The sequence below is a fragment of the Lepisosteus platostomus genome, chromosome 21 (assembly GCF_059453375.1).
Source record: "Lepisosteus platostomus isolate fLepPlt1 chromosome 21, fLepPlt1.hap1, whole genome shotgun sequence".
Classification (NCBI taxonomy): domain Eukaryota; kingdom Metazoa; phylum Chordata; class Actinopteri; order Semionotiformes; family Lepisosteidae; genus Lepisosteus; species Lepisosteus platostomus.
In genome coordinates this window covers 3,308,093-3,330,421 of record NC_142631.1, presented here as the reverse complement: position 1 = coordinate 3,330,421, position 22,329 = coordinate 3,308,093, and the positions used below count along the sequence as shown (strand labels likewise).

General features: G+C 51.7%; 1 protein-coding gene across 1 annotated transcript; it reads left to right on the top strand.

Annotated features, from left to right (window-relative positions):
* The first annotated feature begins 745 nt into the window (after positions 1-745).
* slc27a4 (solute carrier family 27 member 4) lies at positions 746-20,035 on the top strand. The gene is made up of 12 exons (XM_088615469.1): positions 746-906; positions 3,479-3,873; positions 6,825-6,983; positions 7,484-7,553; positions 8,856-8,947; positions 9,978-10,087; positions 11,547-11,756; positions 12,805-12,931; positions 13,245-13,382; positions 15,653-15,817; positions 16,908-17,054; positions 17,550-20,035. Exons 1-12 carry the CDS (start codon positions 746-748, stop codon positions 17,705-17,707), a joined length of 1,932 nt encoding a protein of 643 aa, XP_088471595.1. The 3' UTR covers positions 17,708-20,035.
* Positions 20,036-22,329: the final 2,294 nt, after the last annotated feature.

Here is a 22,329-nt window from a genome sequence, read left to right as displayed (position 1 = left end):
AGCTGCAGGGCGTGAACCCAGCCGCTCCTGTGGGCTGCAGTTCGCCCGGGCGCTCCTGTTGAAGAACAGCCGTGGCGCCTTTCAAATGCCTGTACACGGAGGACAAAGCTGTTTATTTACCAGCCCCAACTGCCGTTTTCTTATGGTCTTTTTTAGCGTGATGCTGCACGTTTGCAGCGCTCCAAATTAATTCTCTTTAGAATAAAGAAAAGCAACAAAATCTTTCAAATGTAAATGTTTTTTTTTTTAGATTTATGACATATAGTTATAGTTAGCTTTTCCTATGCAATGAACGCCTTACAAAAATAACTGAAGGTGTCTGTGGAGGTGGGGCATTTGTATAGAAACGGAAGCTGTTTTTTTTTGTAAGGAATTCACTTTCTGGAGAGAGTCCAGGATCCGGGGGAGGGCGATCGTACATTAAGCCGGTCGAGCCCCCCTCAGCGTGTCTGGGGTTCCCTGGAGAAGACCCCCCCCACACGCGCCTGGGGGACAGCTTGTAAAATTCCCCGCATGAAGGCTGCCAGACATACATCCAACCCAAGGCCGCAGAGTCAGTTGGCAGCAAAACTCAACCCCCGTGTGCCCGCGCGCGGCCCGTACTGATGCCCATGGGCCCAGACACAGCGCGGGCAGCTGGTCATCTCCGCGTGTCTGCCAGGGGGGTCACGGTTCAGGGGCAGGACTGTAGGAGGCCGCGGGCACAGTGCTAAACCGCCCCCTTTCTTGCTTTGCAGGTGCCAGGATGCTGCACTTGGCGCTGTGCGCGGCCGTGCTCTTCCTCCTGAGGCTGCTCCTCGGCCTTCCCTGGATCCAGGTGCTGCCCGGCCTCCTCATCTTCTACCTGGGCTCGGGGGGCTGGAAGTCCGTCTGCATCTTCGCGAAGACCGTGAGGAGGGACTTGCAGTGAGTGCCCGTCGTCCAGCCCTCGGCTCTCTAGGAGAGGAGCCTGGGGGATCCAGCTCAGACGTGCTGGGAGAATGGGCGTCCGTGTGCGTTGAGCTCCAGAAGATCCAGGCAGATCTGTTGGGGGGGTTGAGCAGCGAAAATGCATTTACAAAGAAGCATGATCTGCCCCCAGATAGAGCAGTTTGTAAAAAAAACCTCAGTGGCTCAGACTGCTGTGGAGAATGGTCATGGTCCAGTATTCGGAAGCAATCACAAGTCTTGCTTGTTCCTCAACCTTCATACTGGTGTGAATGGACTCCTTTAGAGCAGGGATCTGTACTGCTGGTTCTGAGCAGCTCGGAGCTGTTCGTACTTGTCCGGTGGGCTGCCATAAATCGCCAGTTTCATTTTTGTTTTCTTCAAGGGAGCTCTGCTCCTTGAGGGGCTGCAGTGCCTGTTGAGTTTAGCTCAAAGTGATCTCTTCATTTATCTGAATTGAGCAGCTCGCTTGTGCCGGCGTTCGCAGTCAGATTGTGCCTGATCTTGAGAGATTGGCGGTCGAGTTTAGCTCAAAGTGATCTCTTCATTTATCTGAAGTGAGCAGCTCGCCTGTGCCGGCGTTCGCAGTCAGATTGTGCCTGATCTTGAGAGATTGGTGGTTTACTATAGCACAATCTGCTGAATTGAACAGGATTGGAGACCCCCTGTTGATGGGGAACATAAAGGTAAATCAGTCACCTTTGAGTGGAATCCTAATGTAACCCCAAAAGAAGAAGATAGAATTTGGAGGCTTTGTTTTTAATTAAATACGAGAGAGCCTTCAGGACTGCAGAGTTCAAAACTCCACTAAAGTCCCGTATTGAGCTCTGATTATGCCTTCGGCGGTAATGGCCAACAGATTGCCCGCGATAAATTTAAAAACAGGAATTTGCAGAACCGCACAGAGCTGTGCGTTGCAACATCAGCCACTGGAGTTTCGCTATATGTAAGAAGAATCTGCCCCAGCGGCTGAAGTGATTCAGACCTCTGCAAGGCAGCCCAGGCCGTTTGAGAGTTGGCTTTCGGTTAGAAGGAAATATGTGCTTCCGGCTTCCTCAGCGGGTCTCTGCTGGGTGGATTCCGTTGCTGCAGTTTCTGTGCAGCAGGTTCTCCTGAAAGCAGGAAAGTCTGCACATTCCTGAAATACGAGGAAACAGAGAAGTGGTGGGAGGGGCCCAGATTTCTTCACAAAGAGCTGCCAACGTGCAGGCTGTGAGTTTCGTATTTCCCCCGATATTCTCTTGCATTGGTACACATTGGTATGCATTGCATACCAATAATGCATTGGTGTTCTTTAATTAGACAAAGGGGTAATTTAGCTGATTTAAAAAAAAAAGGATTTTACCTGTCAAACTACTTTTCTGGGGGACAGAAAGAAGCTGCAGGATCTTTCGGCAGCGATCGAGCACAGCCTCGTGGTGCTTTTGCCAGACTAGAAACAAGCCTGGGTTTGAGACTCAACGTCTCCTCACTCCAAGATCAGCGGTCCCCAGCCCTGATCCCGGAGGAACACTGCTGTCTTCTGGTTTGAGCTCCGCGTTAATCGGAGGCTCATTGATTTCAGTTCTTGGTTCCTGGGGGCCGACTTGTTAATCTCAGAGCTCAGAAGGAACTTGGTAGAGGGTGGATCCCAAACACACAGCCCTGAGATTTTAGGTTTTTGTCGCCGACGATTTTGTAAATGAATTGAGCCACTCGCCGGATTTATTCCTTCCCAGTCAAATTGTTCCAGATCTGCCCCTCAGTCAGGTGTGCCGCCTGAAATGCACCCGATTGCACGTCTGCAGAAGGAACAGCTGCTCTTTATTGGCGTATCGGATACAGTGTCATTGTCACCTGTGTCTGTTTAGCAGTGATAGTCCACTAGTAAGAGCTAAATCAGTAATAAAGGCCAACAAGCGGAGGAGAAGATAAGATCACTTTATTGGCCCTATACAATTTCTTGCATTAGGATTTTGACCCCAGCTTGCTCTCCATGAGACACACAGGCAGGGAGAGAAGCTGGGGGTCAGAGCGCAGGGTCGGCCATTCCTCCGGCAACCCTGGAGCAGTTGGGGTGAAGGGCCTCGCTCAGGGGCCCAACGGAGTAGGATTCCTCTGCCGGCCACGGGATACGAACCGGCAACCTCCCGAATACTCGCAATCCACCCGCTTCATCGTAGCTCAGCCAGACAAAGAAAACCAGCGTGGGTTAAGTTATGGCACTGAAAACTGGCTGGGAATGAAACCCAGAACTAGGAATCCAGGTTTTATAGGATAGCGACTTTAGTGTCTACAAGAAGTGGCTCACAGGAGCCAGGGGCTTGGAAATCCTAGAAAGGCGCTATGCTGCTTCTAGAATTGAAGTGTTTAAGAGCAGCCCTTATCTAATTAATTCCTTTGGCGATGCCATCGGCTTCACTGATGCTGTGATTGGATGAGTGCTCAATTCACCAGTGTCCACCCGAGAGCTGCGGTTGGGTTAGTTCGTTCTGCCCGTGCTGGGGGGGGGGGGGGGGGGTCGCCTCTCGTCCGCCGCCTCCCGACGCCTCTCCCCTCCTCCTCCCTGCAGCGCGGCACTCGTCCTGCTGACCGTGAAGTTCCACGTGCGCCGGCACCTCCGCCAGGGCAACACCGTGCCCCGCATCTTCGCGGAGACGGTGCGGCGCCACGGGCCCAAGACGGCCCTGGTCTTCGAGGGCACGGGGGAGGCCTGGACCTTCCGGCAGCTGGACGAGTACTCCAGCCGGGTGGCCGGCCTGCTCTGGGCGCGGGGCTACCGCGCCGGCGACGTGGTGGCGCTGTTCATGGAGAACCGCTGCCAGTACGTGGGGCTGTGGCTGGGCATGGCCAAGATCGGCGTGGAGGCGGCGCTCATCAACTTCAACCTGCGGCTGGACGCCCTGGTGCACTGCGTGGCCGTCTCCGACGCCCGGGCGCTGGTCTTCGGCGGGGAGCTGGCGGACGGTGAGGAGCAGGGGGCGGGGCGGCTGTGTTGGCGATGAGCGTGCGTGAGGGGTGAGGGGGAGGGTCAGTGAGGGTGAGGAGGAGGGTCAGTGCGGGCGAGAGAGAGTGTGAGGGGGTTTGAGAGGGTGAGGAGGAGGATGAGTGTGTGAGAGTGAGGGGGTGTGAGAGGGTGAGGAGGAGGATGAGGATGAGTGTGTGTGTGAGTGAGAGTGAGGGGGTGTGAGAGGGTAAGGAGGAGGAGGAGTGTGTGTGTGAGTGAAAGTGAGGGGGTGTGAGAGGGTAAGGAGGAGGAGGAGTGTGTGTGTGAGTGAAAGTGAGGGGGTGTGAGAGGGTAAGGAGGAGGAGGAGTGTGTGTGTGAGTGAAAGTGAGGGGGTGTGTGAGGGTGAGGAGGAGGAGGAGTGTGTGTGTGAGTGAGAGTGAGGGGGTGTGAGAGGGTGAGGAGGAGGAGTGTGTGTGAGTGAAAGTGAGGGGGTGTGTGAGGGTGAGGAGGAGGAGTGTGTGTGAGTGAAAGTGAGGGGGTGTGTGAGGGTGAGGAGGAGGATGAGTGTGTGTGAGTGAAAGTGAGGGGGTGTGAGAGGGTGAGGAGGAGGATGAGTGTGTGTGTGAGTGAGAGTGAGGGGGTGTGAGAGGGTGAGGAGGAGGATGAGTGTGTGTGTGAGTGAGAGTGAGGGGGTGTGAGAGGGTGAGGAGGAGGAGTGTGTGTGAGTGAAAGTGAGGGGGTGTGAGAGGGTGAGGAGGAGGAGTGTGTGTGAGTGAAAGTGAGGGGGTGTGAGAGGGTGAGGAGGAGGAGTGTGTGTGAGTGAAAGTGAGGGGGTGTGTGAGGGTGAGGAGGAGGATGAGTGTGTGTGTGAGTGAAAGTGAGGGGGTGTGTGAGGGTGAGGAGGAGGATGAGTGTGTGTGTGAGTGAAAGTGAGGGGGTGTGTGAGGGTGAGGAGGAGGATGAGTGTGTGTGTGTGAGTGAAAGTGAGGGGGTGTGTGAGGGTGAGGAGGAGGATGTGTGTGTGTGAGTGAAAGTGAGGGGGTGTGTGAGGGTGAGGAGGAGGAGTGTGTGTGAGTGAAAGTGAGGGGGTGTGTGAGGGTGAGGAGGAGGAGTGTGTGTGAGTGAAAGTGAGGGGGTGTGTGAGGGTGAGGAGGAGGAGTGTGTGTGAGTGAAAGTGAGGGGGTGTGTGAGGGTGAGGAGGAGGAGGAGTGTGTGTGAGTGAAAGTGAGGGGGTGTGTGAGGGTGAGGAGGAGGAGGAGTGTGTGTGAGTGAAAGTGAGGGGGTGTGTGAGGGTGAGGAGGAGGAGGAGTGTGTGTGAGTGAAAGTGAGGGGGTGTGTGAGGGTGAGGAGGAGGAGGAGTGTGTGTGAGTGAAAGTGAGGGGGTGTGTGAGGGTGAGGAGGAGGAGTGTGTGTGAGTGAAAGTGAGGGGGTGTGTGAGGGTGAGGAGGAGGAGGAGGAGGAGGAGTGTGTGTGTGAGTGAGAGTGAGGGGGTGTGAGAGGGTGAGGAGGAGGAGTGTGTGTGAGTGAAAGTGAGGGGGTGTGAGAGGGTGAGGAGGAGGATGAGTGTGTGTGTGAGTGAGAGTGAGGCGGTGTGAGAGGGTGAGGAGGAGGAGTGTGTGTGAGTGAGAGTGAGGGGGTGTGAGAGGGTGAGGAGGAGGAGTGTGTGTGAGTGAAAGTGAGGGGGTGTGAGAGGGTGAGGAGGAGGAGTGTGTGTGAGTGAAAGTGAGGGGGTGTGAGAGGGTGAGGAGGAGGAGTGTGTGTGAGTGAAAGTGAGGGGGTGTGTGAGGGTGAGGAGGAGGAGTGTGTGTGAGTGAAAGTGAGGGGGTTTGTGAGGGTGAGGAGGAGGATGAGTGTGTGTGTGTGAGTGAAAGTGAGGGGGTGTGTGAGGGTGAGGAGGAGGAGTGTGTGTGAGTGAAAGTGAGGGGGTGTGTGAGGGTGAGGAGGAGGAGTGTGTGTGAGTGAAAGTGAGGGGGTGTGTGAGGGTGAGGAGGAGGAGTGTGTGTGAGTGAAAGTGAGGGGGTGTGTGAGGGTGAGGAGGAGGAGGAGTGTGTGTGAGTGAAAGTGAGGGGGTGTGTGAGGGTGAGGAGGAGGAGGAGTGTGTGTGAGTGAAAGTGAGGGGGTGTGTGAGGGTGAGGAGGAGGAGGAGTGTGTGTGAGTGAAAGTGAGGGGGTGTGTGAGGGTGAGGAGGAGGAGGAGTGTGTGTGAGTGAAAGTGAGGGGGTGTGTGAGGGTGAGGAGGAGGAGGAGTGTGTGTGAGTGAAAGTGAGGGGGTGTGAGAGGGTGAGGAGGATGGGTGGGTGTAAGTTCAGAGTTACACTATTTGAGGCCGCAGACTACAGGATATTGCAGTGCAGTTTCTTTTCCCCTTGGTAACAGAGCAGCGTGTGGGTGAGCAACAGATCACCAGAAGCAGAGGTCTTGTTTCCTGCTGTAAGAGGATGTTGTGTGGACGGTATTGTCACTTGGGCAGGATTTTGTGCTTTCAAACAGGGATATCCCACCAAAGAGGGTGCGTGTATCCGCAGCTTCACAGACCAGTTCAGCCAGCCTCTATGAAAGGGTTAACTGGACTAATTCAAGAATCCCACCCAGCTCTTTCGGTGTTGGTACTTTAAAAAGAGTCAGATGGAACAGCCTGCTGGGATCAGAACTGGATAAATCCCGACTCCGCTATCATAAACATCCAACGTCCATTTACTGCAGTGCAGGTGATGAAGACGATTCTGCTAATGAACAGAACCCACGACAAACTTCTGGTCAAGCAAGCTGGGCCAGATGGCCTCCATTCATCATCAGGCGAGCTTAATGTTTGAGGCAGCTGGAAGAACCTTTACAGTCTATCACAGTGGGCTCAATCTGATCGCAGGCCCGTGTGGCTTGGTCAGTTTCAGAGTTAACTGCGTTTGCTGTGGCTCTGCTGTTCAGGACCCCGGGTCTGAGGTGGCCATGTCTCTGCCTGTTTTGTTTTCAGCCGTGCGGGAGGTCCACAGCTCCATGGGGAAGACGGTGAAGATGTTCTGCTCGGGGGACTGGGACCCCCAGAAGGTCCCTGAGGGGACAGAGTGCCTGGAGCCCCTTTTGGAGGCGTCCCCCCCTCACCCACCCAGCGCGCCCCAACGCGGCTTCGTAGGTGAGCGAGCCCTCGGAGAGGTTCTGCATGCTACAGGAAGGGTGCACCGTTTTTTTTTTTTTTAATTCCTCAGTTTTTTTCTGTGTTTCTAGAATTTCTTTATTTTCCCAGGCTTGACAAACTTTTCACTGGTATATAATTGATCAGATAGGCAAGTCATTCCATCAGGTAAGTAAACTGCTTGTCCTGGGCTGAAGGGAGGTTAGATTTCGGTCCCAGGATCTTAATTCATAACCAATCGGGAGCGTGATTTGATCGCATTTTAAATTGATCCAAGTCTTTGGAAATCAACGATTCTGTGGTTTGCTCATAAAAACTGTGAAAAATGTTTATGACTGTGTTAAACGTTAAAAAACCTTCATTAAAGAACATTCTTATGTGCGTTTTGGTGTGATCATCTCCCCGTCTCATTATAGAGCTAAATTGAACGGGGGGGGAATTCTGCTTCTTGCAGTTTCGTAAGACGGGTAACGAGATGTTTCCTCTGCTCTCTCTCGCAGATCGTCTCTTCTACATCTACACCTCGGGCACGACTGGCATGCCCAAGGCGGCGATTGTGGTACACAGCAGGTGAGCCAGCGGTAGATGAGACGTTCTGCCTTGGCTTAGCCAGTGAGCCACCCTGCTGTGCTGGGCAAGCTGGGCACTGAAAGCAAAATGCTGGTCTTTATTTCAAAGTGAATGCATGGCTCTTGGAAATCGTGGCTGAAATTCTGGAGGTTTGCAAACACACAGCCCCGAGCTCCCACTGGTGCAATGTGTTGAACTGCTTAATTGAAGTTTGTTGTTGCAATACATCTCTTCAGCCTCGCAGATCTATAAAAGTAATAATAATAATAAACTTTATTTATAGCGCACCTTTCATACAAATAGCAGCTCGAAGTGCTGTGCAAACCAAGCAAAACAATAAAATCTTAAAATTGAGAGAGACTTTCAGTTGTCAAGGAAAACACAGTAATACAGTAAAGCCACATACATGTCAATTTATGCTTAAAAAAAGGAAACAAATAAAAATAAGAAAAGTCGTAATAAAATAAGAACAATGAAAGATAAAACCGAAAGATAAATAGAAAGAACAAAGAACCATTTTAACTAAAAGCTAAATTAAAAACAGATGTTTTTGAAAACAATGTACCGAGCTTGCCTGCCTTATAAAAAGTGGTAGTGAGTTCCATAATTTAGAAGCATAAAATATCGAAATAGTACACGTTTATGTTTTTTAAATCAAGACGATTTGAATTAATTTGCGAACTCGGGCTGGGTCAGAAAGCAGAAGACATCCGGGGCCTTCAGGAGTCTGAGCCACCTGCTGTAGAAAATTGCTAAATGACCCCACGTGTCATCGATACCGATGTCTTACATGTTGCTCGTGATTGATTTGATTATTGAGAGCATCTGGGGAAATGTAGCAAGAAGGCACCTGCACAGCCAAACACAGTTTCTTACGCTTGTCAAGGGCAGAACAGGACAGACCTTACCAAAAAATAAAAAACTGGGGCGCTGCTCTGTGGCTCAGGATCTGTGCCTGTGGCTGGAAGGTTGCCGGTTCGTATCCCGCCGCCGGCAGAGAAATCCTACTCCGTTGGGCCCCTGAGCAAAGGCCCTTCACCCCAACTGCTCCAGGGGCGCCGTATAAATGGCCGACCCTGCGCTCTGACCCCCAGCTTCTCTCCCTATCTGTGTGTCTCATGGAGAGCAAGCTGGGGTCTGCGCAAAGACAAATTCCTAATGCAAGAAATTGCATAGGGCTGATAAAGTGATCTCTTACCGAGTCTTTAGAGCTGGTACCTTTGAAAGATCGATTTTCACGAGTGTTTTTGAAGCCTCCAGGTGGACATCAGGAGTCTGACTGGGTCTCCGTCTCTGTTCCAGGTACTATCGGATGGCAGCGCTGGTTTACTACGGCTTCAGGATGCGCTCTGATGATGTCCTGTATGACTGCTTACCCCTCTACCACTCTGCAGGTAAGAGACGGGGGCTTGCAGTGAGCTGTGGTTACCTCATGTTCTTTAACTGAAGTGCATTTTTCGTGAGATGTGACGCGGTAGCGTTCTCGCCAGTCGTAGTTAAAACCCTCTGCCCTACAGCTTCATCCATCCTTGATTCTGACATTTTGAAAGAGTGGCAGATATGATTCTAATAATGTCTGGACACTCCACTCAAAGCGTAATGGGGAATCCCACTGCCACCACCAGTGTGCAGCCCCACCTGGATGATGCGCCAGTCCGCGCCCCACACACCAGCTCTCAGTGGGGAGGAGAGCAGAGCGATGGAGCCAGTTCAGAGATGGGGTTATTGGGAGGCCATGATTGGTAAAGGCCAGGGGGAAATATGGCCAGATATGAACCATGTCCCTCGGCTTTGCGCGGATCATAACTTTTAGGGAGCCTTGCTACTAAAATATTGTACATGCAGCAAAATGCCACATGGAATCTAATAAGCTCTTGCTAACTGCAGAACAATGCGGCCTTTTTATATTTGTAAGTGGCCTCCAGTATTAGAGGGTTGTATGTTTCATAGGAGTAATCCAAAGCAACACAGACCAGCATGTGATATGTCCCTTGATTCCTAACTAGTACCAGACCCGGTGTTCTCCCAGGTCTGTGCTACGAGGGTAAGAAGCCTGATGCTAAGTGCCTCACCAGAAGCACGTTTGCTGGCACGCATGGCTCGGGTGCCTCCTTGAAAGCAGCAGCACACCTGGCTCATGTGGCGATTCACGGGGGCTGGTTATGCTGAGGCGCAGTTTGGGCCCCAGGAAGGTCAAGAACAGCTGTTCACATCCCAGGCAGAGCTGCGCCACCTGCTGTGGGCGGAGCATTCCCGTATTACCATGGACAAGTGTGAACGCAGTGGGACCGATGCTGTGATCGTTGCTGGAGGTGGACCGATCCTCAGTCAGGGGTGTTGTCTGAAATGTGCTGTATTGCAGTGATTGTATAGAAACGACCGAGCGCTCTTGAGAATGTCCTTGCGGCTTCTCTGTCCCTCCAGGGAACATCGTGGGGGTGGGGCAGTGCCTGCTGCACGGCATGACGGTGGTCATCAGGAAGAAGTTCTCCGCGTCCCGCTTCTGGGACGACTGCGTGAAGTACAACTGCACTGTGAGTGCCTCCACGCCGCCGGCTCGTCCCACTCCGGGTTTTCACGATAACCCGGCTCGCGGTGACTTACTCGCACCTGACCATTCGCGTAGTTCATTCAGCCTCTGCTGCCATCCAGAGTGACTCCCGCTAGATACCGCAACCCACCTCGGACTCTGTGTGAACGTCTCGGTTACCCACACTGAATCTGGGCTGGGCCGGTCCCTCGAAAACCGAAAGGTCTCGACACGGATAAAACGTTTTCCGTTTCTGTCTTCGGTTTTCCCAAGGTTGTGGTGTGTGACACTCTGAGCTGTGTGGTCTGTGTGGTGTGTGACACTCTGAGCTGTGTGGTCTGTGTGGTGTGTGACACTCTGAGCTGTGCGGCCTGTGTGGTGTGTGACACTCTTGAGCTGTGTGGTGTGTGACACTCTGAGCTGTGTGGTGTGTGACACTCTGAGCTGTGTGGTCTGTGACACTCTGAGCTGTGTGGTCTGTGACACTCTGAGCTGTGTGGTCTGTGGTGTGTGACACTCTGAGCTGTGTGGTGTGTGACACTCTGAGCTGTGTGGTGTGTGACACTCTGAGCTGTGTGGTGTGTGACACTCTGAGCTGTGTGGTCTGTGGTGTGTGACACTCTGAGCTGTGTGGTCTGTGGTGTGTGACACTCTTGAGCTGTGTGGTGTGTGACACTCTGAGCTGTGTGGTCTGTGGTGTGTGACACTCTGAGCTGTGTGGTCTGTGGTGTGTGACACTCTGAGCTGTGTGGTGTGTGACACTCTGAGCTGTGTGGTGTGTGACACTCTGAGCTGTGTGGTCTGTGGTGTGTGACACTCTGAGCTGTGTGGTCTGTGGTGTGTGACACTCTGAGCTGTGTGGTCTGTGGTGTGTGACACTCTGAGCTGTGTGGTCTGTGCGGTGTGTGACACTCTGAGCTGTGTGGTGTGTGCGGTGTGTGACACTCTGAGCTGTGTGGTGTGTGACACTCTGAGCTGTGTGGTGTGTGACACTCTGAGCTGTGTGGTCTGTGGTGTGTGACACTCTGAGCTGTGTGGTCTGTGGTGTGTGACACTCTGAGCTGTGTGGTCTGTGGTGTGTGACACTCTGAGCTGTGTGGTCTGTGTGGTGTGTGACACTCTGAGCTGTGTGGTCTGTGCGGTGTGTGACACTCTGAGCTGTGTGGTGTGTGACACTCTGAGCTGTGCGGCCTGTGTGGTGTGTGACACTCTGAGCTGTGTGGTCTGTGTGGTGTGTGACACTCTGGTCTGTGTGGTGTGTGACACTCTGGTCTGTGTGGTGTGTGACACTCTGGTCTGTGTGGTCTGTGGTGTGTGACACTCTGAGCTGTGTGGTGTGTGCGGTGTGTGACACTCTGAGCTGTGTGGTGTGTGACACTCTGAGCTGTGTGGTCTGTGTGGTGTGCGACACTCCGCGCTGTGTGGCTCCTGGCGCTCACAGGCCAGTGTTTGCTGTGCCCCAGATTGTGCAGTACATCGGGGAGATCTGCCGCTACCTGCTGAACCAGCCGGTCAGGGAGTCGGAGAGGCAGCACCGTGTGCGCATGGCCCTGGGCAACGGGCTGCGCCAGTCCATCTGGGAGGAGTTCACCTCCCGCTTCAGCGTGCCCCAGGTGGCAGAGTTCTACGGGGCCACCGAGTGCAACTGCAGCCTGGGCAACTTCGACAACAAGGTACTGCAGTCGGGGGCGTCAGCAGCAGGGCCTGCTGGGAAGGGCGGATGGCGGCATGCTGGGAAGGAGGCATGGCAGCGTTTTCTTCCCAAGCCGTTTCAGATCTATGGGCCCCTCTCCTTTTCATTTCTGCCCCCAGAGCTTTAGCCTCGGTGAAACACTTACTCGGGTCCTGGTATGAAATTATCAGCCTCGACTCGAAGCTTTCGAATGACTTTGCACCCACGCTTGTCCTCATACAGTACCATATCATGTCCTGATGCCGTGTTAAGGCTCTGTATTTGCCCCACTGCTGCAAAGTGAAACAGGTGGTTGTTTTTTTTTCTGTGATTCTGTATTTTGCGCGCTCGTGCTTTCTCTGGCCCTGGGAGGAACTGCGGGCTCTAGATTCAGAAGTTAGAAGGTCGTGGGTTCGAGTGTCCCATAACAGCGGCACCTGACCACAGTTGCTCCAGTGCACCTGGCGGTATAAAATGGGTTTCAGCTTTGGCAGGGGCAACTCGAGGGCATGTCACATGTCACAAGGGCCCCGGAGGTCTCCTGGCTCAGACTTGGACTTGCCTTTGGGATGAAAAGCCCTATTATTGTCATTTTCATGTTCCATAAAACAGATGATCAGATTTTGTCTGGGTTTTTTTTTTGGGTGGAATGGTTAAAATCAGGGAGGGGACTGGTGGTGTGACAGTTAATAGCTGCCACCACATAGAACCTTGGGTTCAGGGTTGATTTTACACTGCCGAGCCTTCTGTGCGGAGTCTGCACGTTCTCTTTGTGCTCATGAGGGCTGTCTCTCTGGGAGCTCCAGTTTCCTGCCACTTTCCGCAGGTAAATTGGTGTTTTGCTGAGGTGTGTGTGTGCTCCCGGGAATGGACTGGTATCCTGTCCAGAGTGTAGTCCTTCCCTGAGCTCCTAGGATAAGATCCGGTTGGCCTTGACCCTCGGCAGCATTAATTGGCTTTCTGATGTGTGTGGTCACGACCTGCAGCATTCCCAGATGGTGCAGATGGTGGGCTTCTGATCACTATGCCTTCTTTGTGTCTGTCGGAAGGTGGGCGCCTGTGGCTTCAACAGCCGGATCCTGCCCTTTGTCTACCCCACCAGGCTGGTGAAGGTGGACGAGGAGACCATGGAGCTGATCCGCAGGCCCGATGGCGTCTGTATTCCCTGCAAGCCAGGTACCGGCGCCTGGCTTCTCACACCTTCCTGAACGCTTTGAGCCCAACATGGCAGCGCTCTGGAACCAACAGTGAAACGCGAACTGGAGGCTACAAGTGAAAACAACATGAATTGGACATTTAAAAAGGAGAAGGGTGCTTCTTTACACAAAGGGTGGTGGGTGTGTGGAACAAGCTGGCTAGCCATGTTGTTTAAGCCAGTACGCTGGGATCGCTATTTAAGAACCGTGCTATAGCAGAAGGCAACATGGGGAGGGTGACCTTCTAGCTGGCTCACGTACACAAAGTAATCTCTCTCTCTCTCCCTCCGCAGGGGAACCAGGGCAGCTGGTAGGCAGAATCATCCAGAACGACCCGCTGCGGCGGTTCGATGGCTACGTCAGCGAGTCCGCCACCAGCAAGAAGATCGCCCGGGACGTCTTCAAGAAGGGGGACAGCGCGTACCTCTCGGGTGTGTAGCGGGGCGCGGAGCTGGAATCGGACGCAGGGGTGGTCCTGCCTGCCCCGTGCACTTCCCTTTCGAGCCCCCAGTCTTCCCAGCTGTGGGAATCCCTTGCTCAGACCCAGTTCTGCGCCCGGAAATTTTAAAAGGGTGACTGGACTTTTCACCCACCTGTGTGGCCCCGTATTGTTCTCCGGCTTCCTGCGTCCCCCACCCCCGCCTCGCTGGGCATATTTTTCCACATGGGCACGCGCACTATTTTCAGTTCCCTCTCACTTGTGCTCCACTCATTTAATTCCAACATGGATATCCAGCAGGTGTTAAATTTGAATTCACGCGATTGTATCTGTGGGGTGGCACAGCGCTCTGCATTGCTACCTCACATCACTGGGGGGGGGGGGGCCCCGAGTTACAATTCCGGTCCCCGGGGTGCTGTCTGTGTGGAGTGTGTGTGTGTTCTCCCCCTGTGTTCGCATGCACGCGAGTTTCCTCCCACGGTGCTTCTGTGCACCTGCGGACACGCTTGTAGGTTCATTGGTGGACGGTGTCCCGTCCAGGGTGCGCCCCCATCCTGCCAGGGCGCCCCGTGTGGAGACGCTGAATTGGTCGGAAATGGATGGAGTGGAGAAAACTCTGTGTGGAGTTTGCACGTTCCCCCCCACCCAGTGTTTGTGTGGGTTTCCTCCCACAGTACAAAGACAATGCTGGTTGGTTAATTTGTCTTCTGGGAAAAATCGGCCCTGCTGCAAGGTGTCTGCCCTGTGGTGGACTGGCGTCCCGTCCCAGATCGTACCCTGCCTTGGCTCCAGCTCCCCTGCGACCATGAAGTGAAAAAAGTGGTTAGAAAATAGAGGGGTGGATTATCGCATCGGTCATTTTGGAAGGGGAGACGTCCTGGTTCTGCTGGCAGCTGATCAGGGTAACAGGGGCTGTGAGCGGCTAACGCCAAACTCCGCAGATACCCGCGTATTTCCCCAGTCACTGGGGGTTGTCTGGATTGGCAGGGCTGGCAGGCTGAACTGCAGAGTTCTTTCCCCTTCCTCTTCTTCTTTTTCCCAGCCTCAGTCCCAGACTGTCCTGGGGTCAGCTGCTTTGGTTGCTCTTCTCCACTTGTCTCTGTCGAGCACATCTTCCTCACTCACTTCACATACCTCCATATCTTTTCTCACACAATCTATCCATCTCTTTCTAGGCCTGCCTCTTCCCCTGTTACCTTCCGCCTCAGATTCCGTTACCCTCTTTGTTACTTCCTCAACGTCCCTCCTCACGATATGTCCATACCACCGTAACCTCGCCTCTCGCATCTTCTCAACCACATCCACCACCCTACATCGTCTACGGATTTCTTCATTTCTGATCTTATCCTTCATTGAAATCTGCGGAATCCATCTCAACATCCTCATTTCAGTTCTTCTCATCAAGTTCTCTTCCCTCTTTCCAACTGCCAAGCATTCAGCTCCATATAGTAGTACAGGTCTAATCACAGTCTTGTACATTTTGCACGTTAACTTTCTAGGAATTTTCCTGTCACAGATTATTCCAGTTATTTCTCTCAAATTGTTCCATCCAGCTTTCACTCTTTGTTTTACTGCCTCCAGTGTTTCTCCTCCCTTTACCAGTTTTGATCCAAGGTATTTAAAGTCATCAACTTGTTTCAGTTTTCCTCCATTTGTCTCCTCAACATTGGTCATAGTATCTCCTCTTCTCTCCATTTACCATTATTTCAGATTTTTCTGCATTCATTTTCAGTCCACCTTTTTCCGGACTCCTCTGCCATTTGAACACTTTCTCCTGTAGTTCTACTTCTGAATCTGCCATCAGTGCCACATCATCAGCAAAGATGAGTTCCCAAGGCACTTCTGTTCTTACCTCCTCTGTCAGTGTGTCAATAATGTTTATGAAAAGGAAAGGACTTGGTGTACTCCAGCTGTGATTTCAAACTCTTTTGTCTCTCCCCGGTGTGTTATCTGCCCCCAATCCCGCCTTTGCCTGACTGCACCCCTTTATGTTACCTTTATGTTGCTGTCAAGAGACCAGCAGCTGTGCCTCCCCTGGGATTTGAACCCACAACCTCCGAGTTGCAAGCCCCTGTGCCGTTACGGCCACCCTACAGCTCTGCCCTTTGTTGGCTGTGGAACACAGCGCGGGGGACGGTTGATTTGTTATCCGGGGGGAAGCTCATGTGTCCTCGGTCGCGAGGCGCTGTGAGAGACGTCCGGACTTCCTCCCTGTGTTGGTAGGGCTGGGGGCTGATTCCTTTCCTTTCTCCCCGCCCGCAGGCGACGTGCTCATCATGGACGAGTTGGGGTACATGTACTTCAAGGACCGCACGGGGGACACCTTCCGCTGGAAGGGCGAGAACGTGTCCACCACGGAGGTGGAGGGCACCCTGAGCCGCATCCTGGACATGACGGACGTGGTGGTCTACGGCGTGGCAGTGCCAGGTAGCCTGTCCACCGTTTGACTCCGGCTCCTGTAGAACGGGCTTCCTGTGGGCCCTCCTGTCGCCCCCCCACCCCCTTCCAAACAGCACAAACGACGAAACCCACCTCAGTCGTTATATCCCGGGAGCGGCGGCGGCGCAAACGCTGCCTTCAGCGGCAGAAACGCAGCCATACCGAATGAAATCGGTTTCGGTTCCCCGGTGCCGCAGCAGGGGGGCTGAGTGACGTCACCCGCCCGAAAAAGAAGGCGCTATATCTCGGGACCGAAAGCAGCTGGGGGGGGGGCGGTGGCTCTGTGGCTCAGGACCTGCGCCTGTGGCTGGGAGGTTGCCGGTTCGAATCCTGTGGCCGGCAGAGGAATCCTACTCCGTTGGGCCCCTGAGCAAAGCCCTTCACCCCAGCTGCTCCAGGGACGCTGTATAAAAGGCCGACCCTGCGCTCTGACCCCCAGCTTCTCTCCCTGTCTGTGTGTCTCATGGAGAGCAAGCTGGGGTCTGCGAAAAGACACATTCCTAATGCAAGAAATTGTATAGGGCTAATAAAGTGATCTCATCATACTTTCAACGGATAAAACCGGCACAAACGCAGCACTGACGAATGAGGTGGGTTTCTTCGTTTGTGCTGTTTGTAGGGGGGCCAACTGCACGCAGCTCATTCCGGTGGGCCGCCCAGAATTAGGGCTCCGGGACTCGCTTCCTGGAGGGCCGGCGTCTTCGGGCTTTCCAGTACGTCCTACCTGAGCAGTCCATCGAACCATCAACCGAATTATTATCTATGGTAGACGCGTGTAGGGTTTTTTTTTCGGTTTTTCTTGTCCTGTATGGCATTACATTCGCCTGTGCAGTGACTAGTGAGCAGGAAGGGCCACATCACATCATGATGGGTGGCGACAGCATGCCGACTCACAGTACTTTTTACAACAAAGTTCACGACTCTGTGCTCGATTTGGAATTTGTTCCGCGTTTTCTAGACCGTCAACGATTTGTTCCCGCGGTTTAAGAACCAGTCTGAGAAACTGGGACTGCGGTCCCTCTTTCAAGGAGGCCGGAGGGCCAGCTTCCTTCAAAGGCCTCGATGTTCTGCCTCTCAGGCGCTGAGGGGAAGGCCGGCATGGCCGCGATTGCGGACCCCCACAACGGGACGGACCTGGAGAAGTTTGGGAGGGAGCTGGAGAGGGCGCTGCCCCCCTACGCGCGACCCGTTTTCCTCCGGCTCCTGCCGGAGGTCAACAAGACAGGTGGGTGACACGTCGGCCTGGAAGCCTTTGGATCGAGGCGCGCAGCTCCGAGGCGGGGGGGGGAGCGGGTCCGAACTTACGAACCCGCGCCGGTGCGCTTTCTCGGATTGGAGCTCCCCCGCAGGCTCCTGGGAATCGGCCTCAGCAGCGTGGGCTGACGGCTTGTGCCACACTACCACAACCCTTTGTGTAAAGGGGTGGCTCCTGTTTTAAGTTAACCGATTTAGCATGAGAGAGGGTCGGGGTAATTCCAAGGACAGGTGAACCAGAAACCAGGACTGAAACTTAAGAATTTGCCTCCGAAGAGCATACTTTTGGGAGCATTTGTCACAAATCAGCCAGTTGATTGGCCCATTAACCTTGGTTCAGTTTGTATAACACTCTGAAGAGTGCTGGATGAGTGCCGAGTGCTGGTTTATGTTAGTTGACGTCCCTGTCTGTTTGCCCAGTGCTGTTCTGATCGAAGTAGTGATCTAAGTCTCTGTCTCTTTGCAGGGACATACAAGTTCCAGAAGACCGAAATGAAGAGGGAGGGGTTCAACCCCAATGCGGTCTCCGACAAACTGTATTTCCTGGAGCCTAGCCAAGGGAAATACGTCTCATTGGACGAGGAGCTGTATCAGGACATCCTATCAGGAAAGCAGAAACTGTGACGTCCAGGACTGAGATCTCTGACACCTCAGAACCTGATGCTGCAGATCAGACCCTCTGCAGCAGGAGCAGAGGGGCAGTGGGGGGAGGGGGGGATAAAGATATATAATTCAATCCTTAATAGTTTTGAGGAACGGAGACGGATGCTGATTCTAGGGCTGAAATAGATGCGCACAGAGGATCAAAAGGGGCAGGACTTGCAGATCTGACTCTCAAACAACGTAAATAAATCTTCCTTTGTTTCTCTGGCTGGCGTGAAATGAAACCCTTTCTCTCTTACCCGGGGAAAAGCCGCCTGCTGATCCGGTATATTCAGGTTTCTCAGCGGGGTTTGCCGTCGGTTAACTGTCAGGCCCTGCAGAGTCGTTTTTTTTTTCCCATTTTTAAAGTGACATACCGCAGCTGTAACTGTTGGGTATTTCCGAAAGCACATGCAGATTTTATTTTTTTAATTTTGTCATCGTTTTTATATTTAAGATTTTAAAAAAATATATTTTGAAGAATGTTAACCGCTGCTTTTCAATGTATGCTTAGCAGGTGTTGTGAGGCCAAGATTGAAGGCATTTCTCATTCGTTTGAGTTTTAATATAGAATGTTGCGAGAAATAAATGGTGTTGACTTACCAAATCCAAACAGAATTTATTACATTCGAATTTTGTTGTTGGGTGTGGCACATATCGCATTATCTGACCAAGTGCATTTTCCAATCTAAGCCTTACGTTCTGTTAAGGCTGCTGTACGATCTGATTGCTAGGTGTGTGCTGGGTTCATTTTAAACTATTTCAATTTCAATTCTAAAGACGAGTCCTAGCTGAATGACAGGAAGTGTCAGGGAGGAAGGCACTTAGACTTGCACAAAGGGAGAAGCACAATGATGATCATCCCTAGAGGTGTGTGCAACACCTATATACTTCCCCCAGTTTCTTCTTAGCCCATCTTGAGACATCCGTTCTTGGCTCATGTGTGCTATACTTTTGCGCAGCAAAAATGCTGGCTGCATCAGCGAGGCTTAATTAACAGGAAAGCACAAACAGAATTGCTCCTTCCAAAGTTTTAAAAATAGCCCAAACCCTTTGCAACTGCCAAGGCTTGCAAAGACAGACTAAACACTCGATACAGGATGCATCTGGAGAGTAATAAAAAAAACCCCCTGCAAATGACAAGTATGGTAGATGGGAAGAAGAAAAGATTTGAATGAAAAACGCCACTTTTTTTTCTTATTTTTTAAGAACGCAGGTTTGTTTAACAAACAGGCCGGAGTCACAGATCAGGCAGGCTTCGGGAATTTTACACGTATGGTTGAAAGGGTTACATTCGCTCAGCCAGAAGGCGGACACGGTGCTCGGATCCGTGAGAGACATGTCCACCCGATTCATGCTTTTTAATTGTTTGTGTTTCTGCGTGATCTTGGTGAAAATGAAGTTTGGTGCAGAAGGGTGGGGGCCACGTTCCCCGCCAGACTGATCCGGTGATCTCGGTGCTATAAATGTGAAAATCCCCAGCCTCTTCGCCGAGGAAGAATCCAAAGAACACTGATCCATTTGCTTCTGAGCTCCCTCGGTGAAATATCCAGGGTGGAGGAAAAGGGGGTGAAAAAAACTAAAATAACTGTCTTTTTTTTTTTCCCCCGCAAGCATGAATGAGGAGCAAAGCAAAGCGCTGTGCCTTAACTACTGGAGCACCTGTGCTGGGTCTGGGCCAGATTTTGCAGAAATTGCTGGCCTGCGAGTGGAGAGACAGGACGATAGTCAGTCTTTCTCCCAGGACAGACAATAAACAGCAGTTTGGACACCCCCAAAGGAAGATTTTTTTTTATTCCACTCATCCTCTCAAGAAGTCTGGATAAAGGAGTGGCTTGTAGAGGCTGCAAGGCACACTGCTCTGATGTGTGGTGGGCTCGAGAGACCCCTTTCAGTGTATGATTCATGTCTAGGGGGTCAAAGGTCAGATTTGTCAGTCATTGTTGTTTTTTTCTAGGTTTGATTGTTTTTCTGTTTTCTAGCACCCAGCAGGGTGGTCTCAAAGTCTGGGTTTTGTGTTGTCATTACGGATGATTTAAGGTTGTTTTGGATTAGATCCGATTGAACGCTAGGAATAAAAAAAAAGTGATCTGCGCGACGGATTTAAAAGCAGCTCAGTGTGCCTTTTCCCCCTGGTCCACATTCCAGTTTTACACGCCGGGTGAAGGTGAAACGGCCACTTTGTCACCTATACGTCCAGTGCAGTCTTGGGCACACTCTTCGGCTGTGGGTTTCATCTGTGAATTTCTGAAATGTGATGTGCAGCTGTCCCAGTTTTTAGGTGCAATAATAAACAGATCGCTGATAAAAGATGTGGCAAGACAGTGCTCATTTTTAAAACCCATAACCATGTGTGCCTTCAGACCTTAATGATTGGTTCTTTAAATTGTCATTGTGTCATCTTTTGCAAAAAGCTTTTAAATGCAACCTTTTTCTCACCTCAATGAAATACGAGCAAAATGGGATAACTGTACTGGTAATTAGTCCCCTGAGACTGTTTATATACCCACATCGCTTACAGTGAAAGCACTGCGGTGAGCTTTCTGCCAGCACTGAGCTGTTAAACACAGATCCAGACCACTCGATCGATAAGGACCCTATGCTATTGTTCATAAGGACAGGGGCATTAGAGTCAGTGTCCTGGTTAAACTTCCTTGTGGAGTTTAAGAAACCTGGCCTGCCTAAAGTTACCTCTTTATTCACCTGGTGAAGCAACGTCTCACCTTCCCTGATCTGCTGGCTACTGGTGCAGAATGGCCACTGTGTGTCTCCCAGGTGGGGCCTGGTGGTGCTGGTGGTGGTTTCCTGGTTTCCTGTTCTGGTGGTGATCTTGCACGTAGCAGGCTGCAGTTGGCAGGCTTGCTGCCATGGGGTGACAAGTTTGGGGTCATTTTTAAAGGATCTGTGTGTGTGTGTGTTTAAGGGACGGGACTACAGGTGTGCTGTAATGCAGCAGGGGGCATCGGTACTGTGCTGCTATTGCCCAGGTGTGAAATTTACTCCTTTAAGAGGGTAGCTGGGTACAGATTGTAGCTTCTCGTCATTGGCTCCTTAGCCAAGCACAGACACCAAATGTCTGAACCTGTGGTTCCCTTTGTGTGGAGCAGGATGACAAGGAATGAGGCAGGTTAAGCAGTGCAGAGGTTCCAGGTTGCAAAGCCAAGCCAGAGCCAATACCAGGAATGTGCAGTCAGCTCTTGCACAAACTGTATGTGTGTGTGTCCTTTCTCTGGCCCGGCCCTGAAACCCGAAGTTGTTTGAAGGTGGCATAGCAGGCCGTGTCGAAAACAACTTCCTGAATGAGGCAATTTCAAGAAATCAAATGACTTCGAACCATCTGCCTGGAAGAACCTTTCTTTTTAAGCATTCCTACCTTTCTCATGGCTTGAAGTGCATGCGTTTCAGGGTTCTTGATATTTAAAAGAACCCCCGTTTTTTATTTTGTCCTTCAGAGCTAGCAAGCCCGTCTTGTTTTCCTCACGGCCTGAAGTTGGCTTGAATTCGACACTTGACAACGAACGAACGGGACGGGTCTGCCTCGAGTTCACAGACTGATCAGCACAGCCCCTCGCTTGCTCATGGTGTGTTTCGGGGACCTGGGGAAAAAAACCAGCAGCAGAAAAGCGTGTGCTGATGTTCTCTGTAGCACCTGTAAGGTGAAGGTACTGAGGCGGGTAGCAGGAGATGTTTTTATGGCAAGGGTATTCGTGCCTTGGGACTAATGTATCAAAAACGCTGTGTCGTAGCTCTGCGCTCAATTTGTTTTGTCCTCCCCCTCCCCCCATTAGAACAGGCTACATTAAACACGCAACTTCCTCTTGTGGTCCTTAGGAATAACTAAACTTATTTTTTTAAGAGATTTTTGACACACGTGCAGCCTGCCTTGGGTCACTCCCTGTTCCGAGTTTGAACAGTTGGCTACTTTGCCTGCCTTCATCATAACTCTGCAATATACAGTAATCTTCTACTGTAGAGCAGCTGTGTGTGCATATAAATATATATAATTATGTGATATCCAAAGCTGTCCAAGTTCCAAAACATTTTCCCTTCAATAAGATTTGTACATTTTGTGTAAGAACTAATACTTTTTTTTCTGAAATGGTGCAGGTCACAGCAATGTGTGATTTTGACAAATATGGAATCTCTTCTCCTTTACGACATCTAATTTATATTTATGATTTAACATAAGAAAGAACTTCGATTAAACTCCATCACCTTTATTTTGCTCTAAGGCATACACAATTCTTTACAAGCCCACCTATTCATATACGAAATACTAATAGTTGCTTACACTTATATAGCGCTTTTCTGGACACTCAAAGCGCTTTACAGGTCATGGGGAATCCCACTACCACCACCAGTGTGCAGCCCCACCTGGATGATGCGCCAGTCCACTCCCCACACACCAGCTCTCAGGGGGGAGGAGAACAGAGTGATGGAGCCAGTTCAGAGATGGGATTAGGAGGCCATGACTGGTAAAGGCCCATGGGAAATTTGGCCAGGATGCTGGGGTTCGTTTGATACGTTTTAAAATCAAATAAGGATCGACAGCAAGCCAATAAACATCAGGGATTAAACCCGCTTTTAAAGGCGGTTTTAAATTG

Coding starts and splice junctions, on each gene's coding strand:
- slc27a4 (XM_088615469.1), top strand. CDS start 746: ATGCTGCACTTGGCGCTGTGCGCGGCCGTGCTCTTCCTCCTGAGGCTG. Junction 6,984..7,483: donor GCCCCAACGCGGCTTCGTAG/GTGAGCGAGCCC, acceptor TCTCTCTCGCAG/ATCGTCTCTTCTACATCTAC. Junction 15,818..16,907: donor CTACGGCGTGGCAGTGCCAG/GTAGCCTGTCCA, acceptor TCTGCCTCTCAG/GCGCTGAGGGGAAGGCCGGC.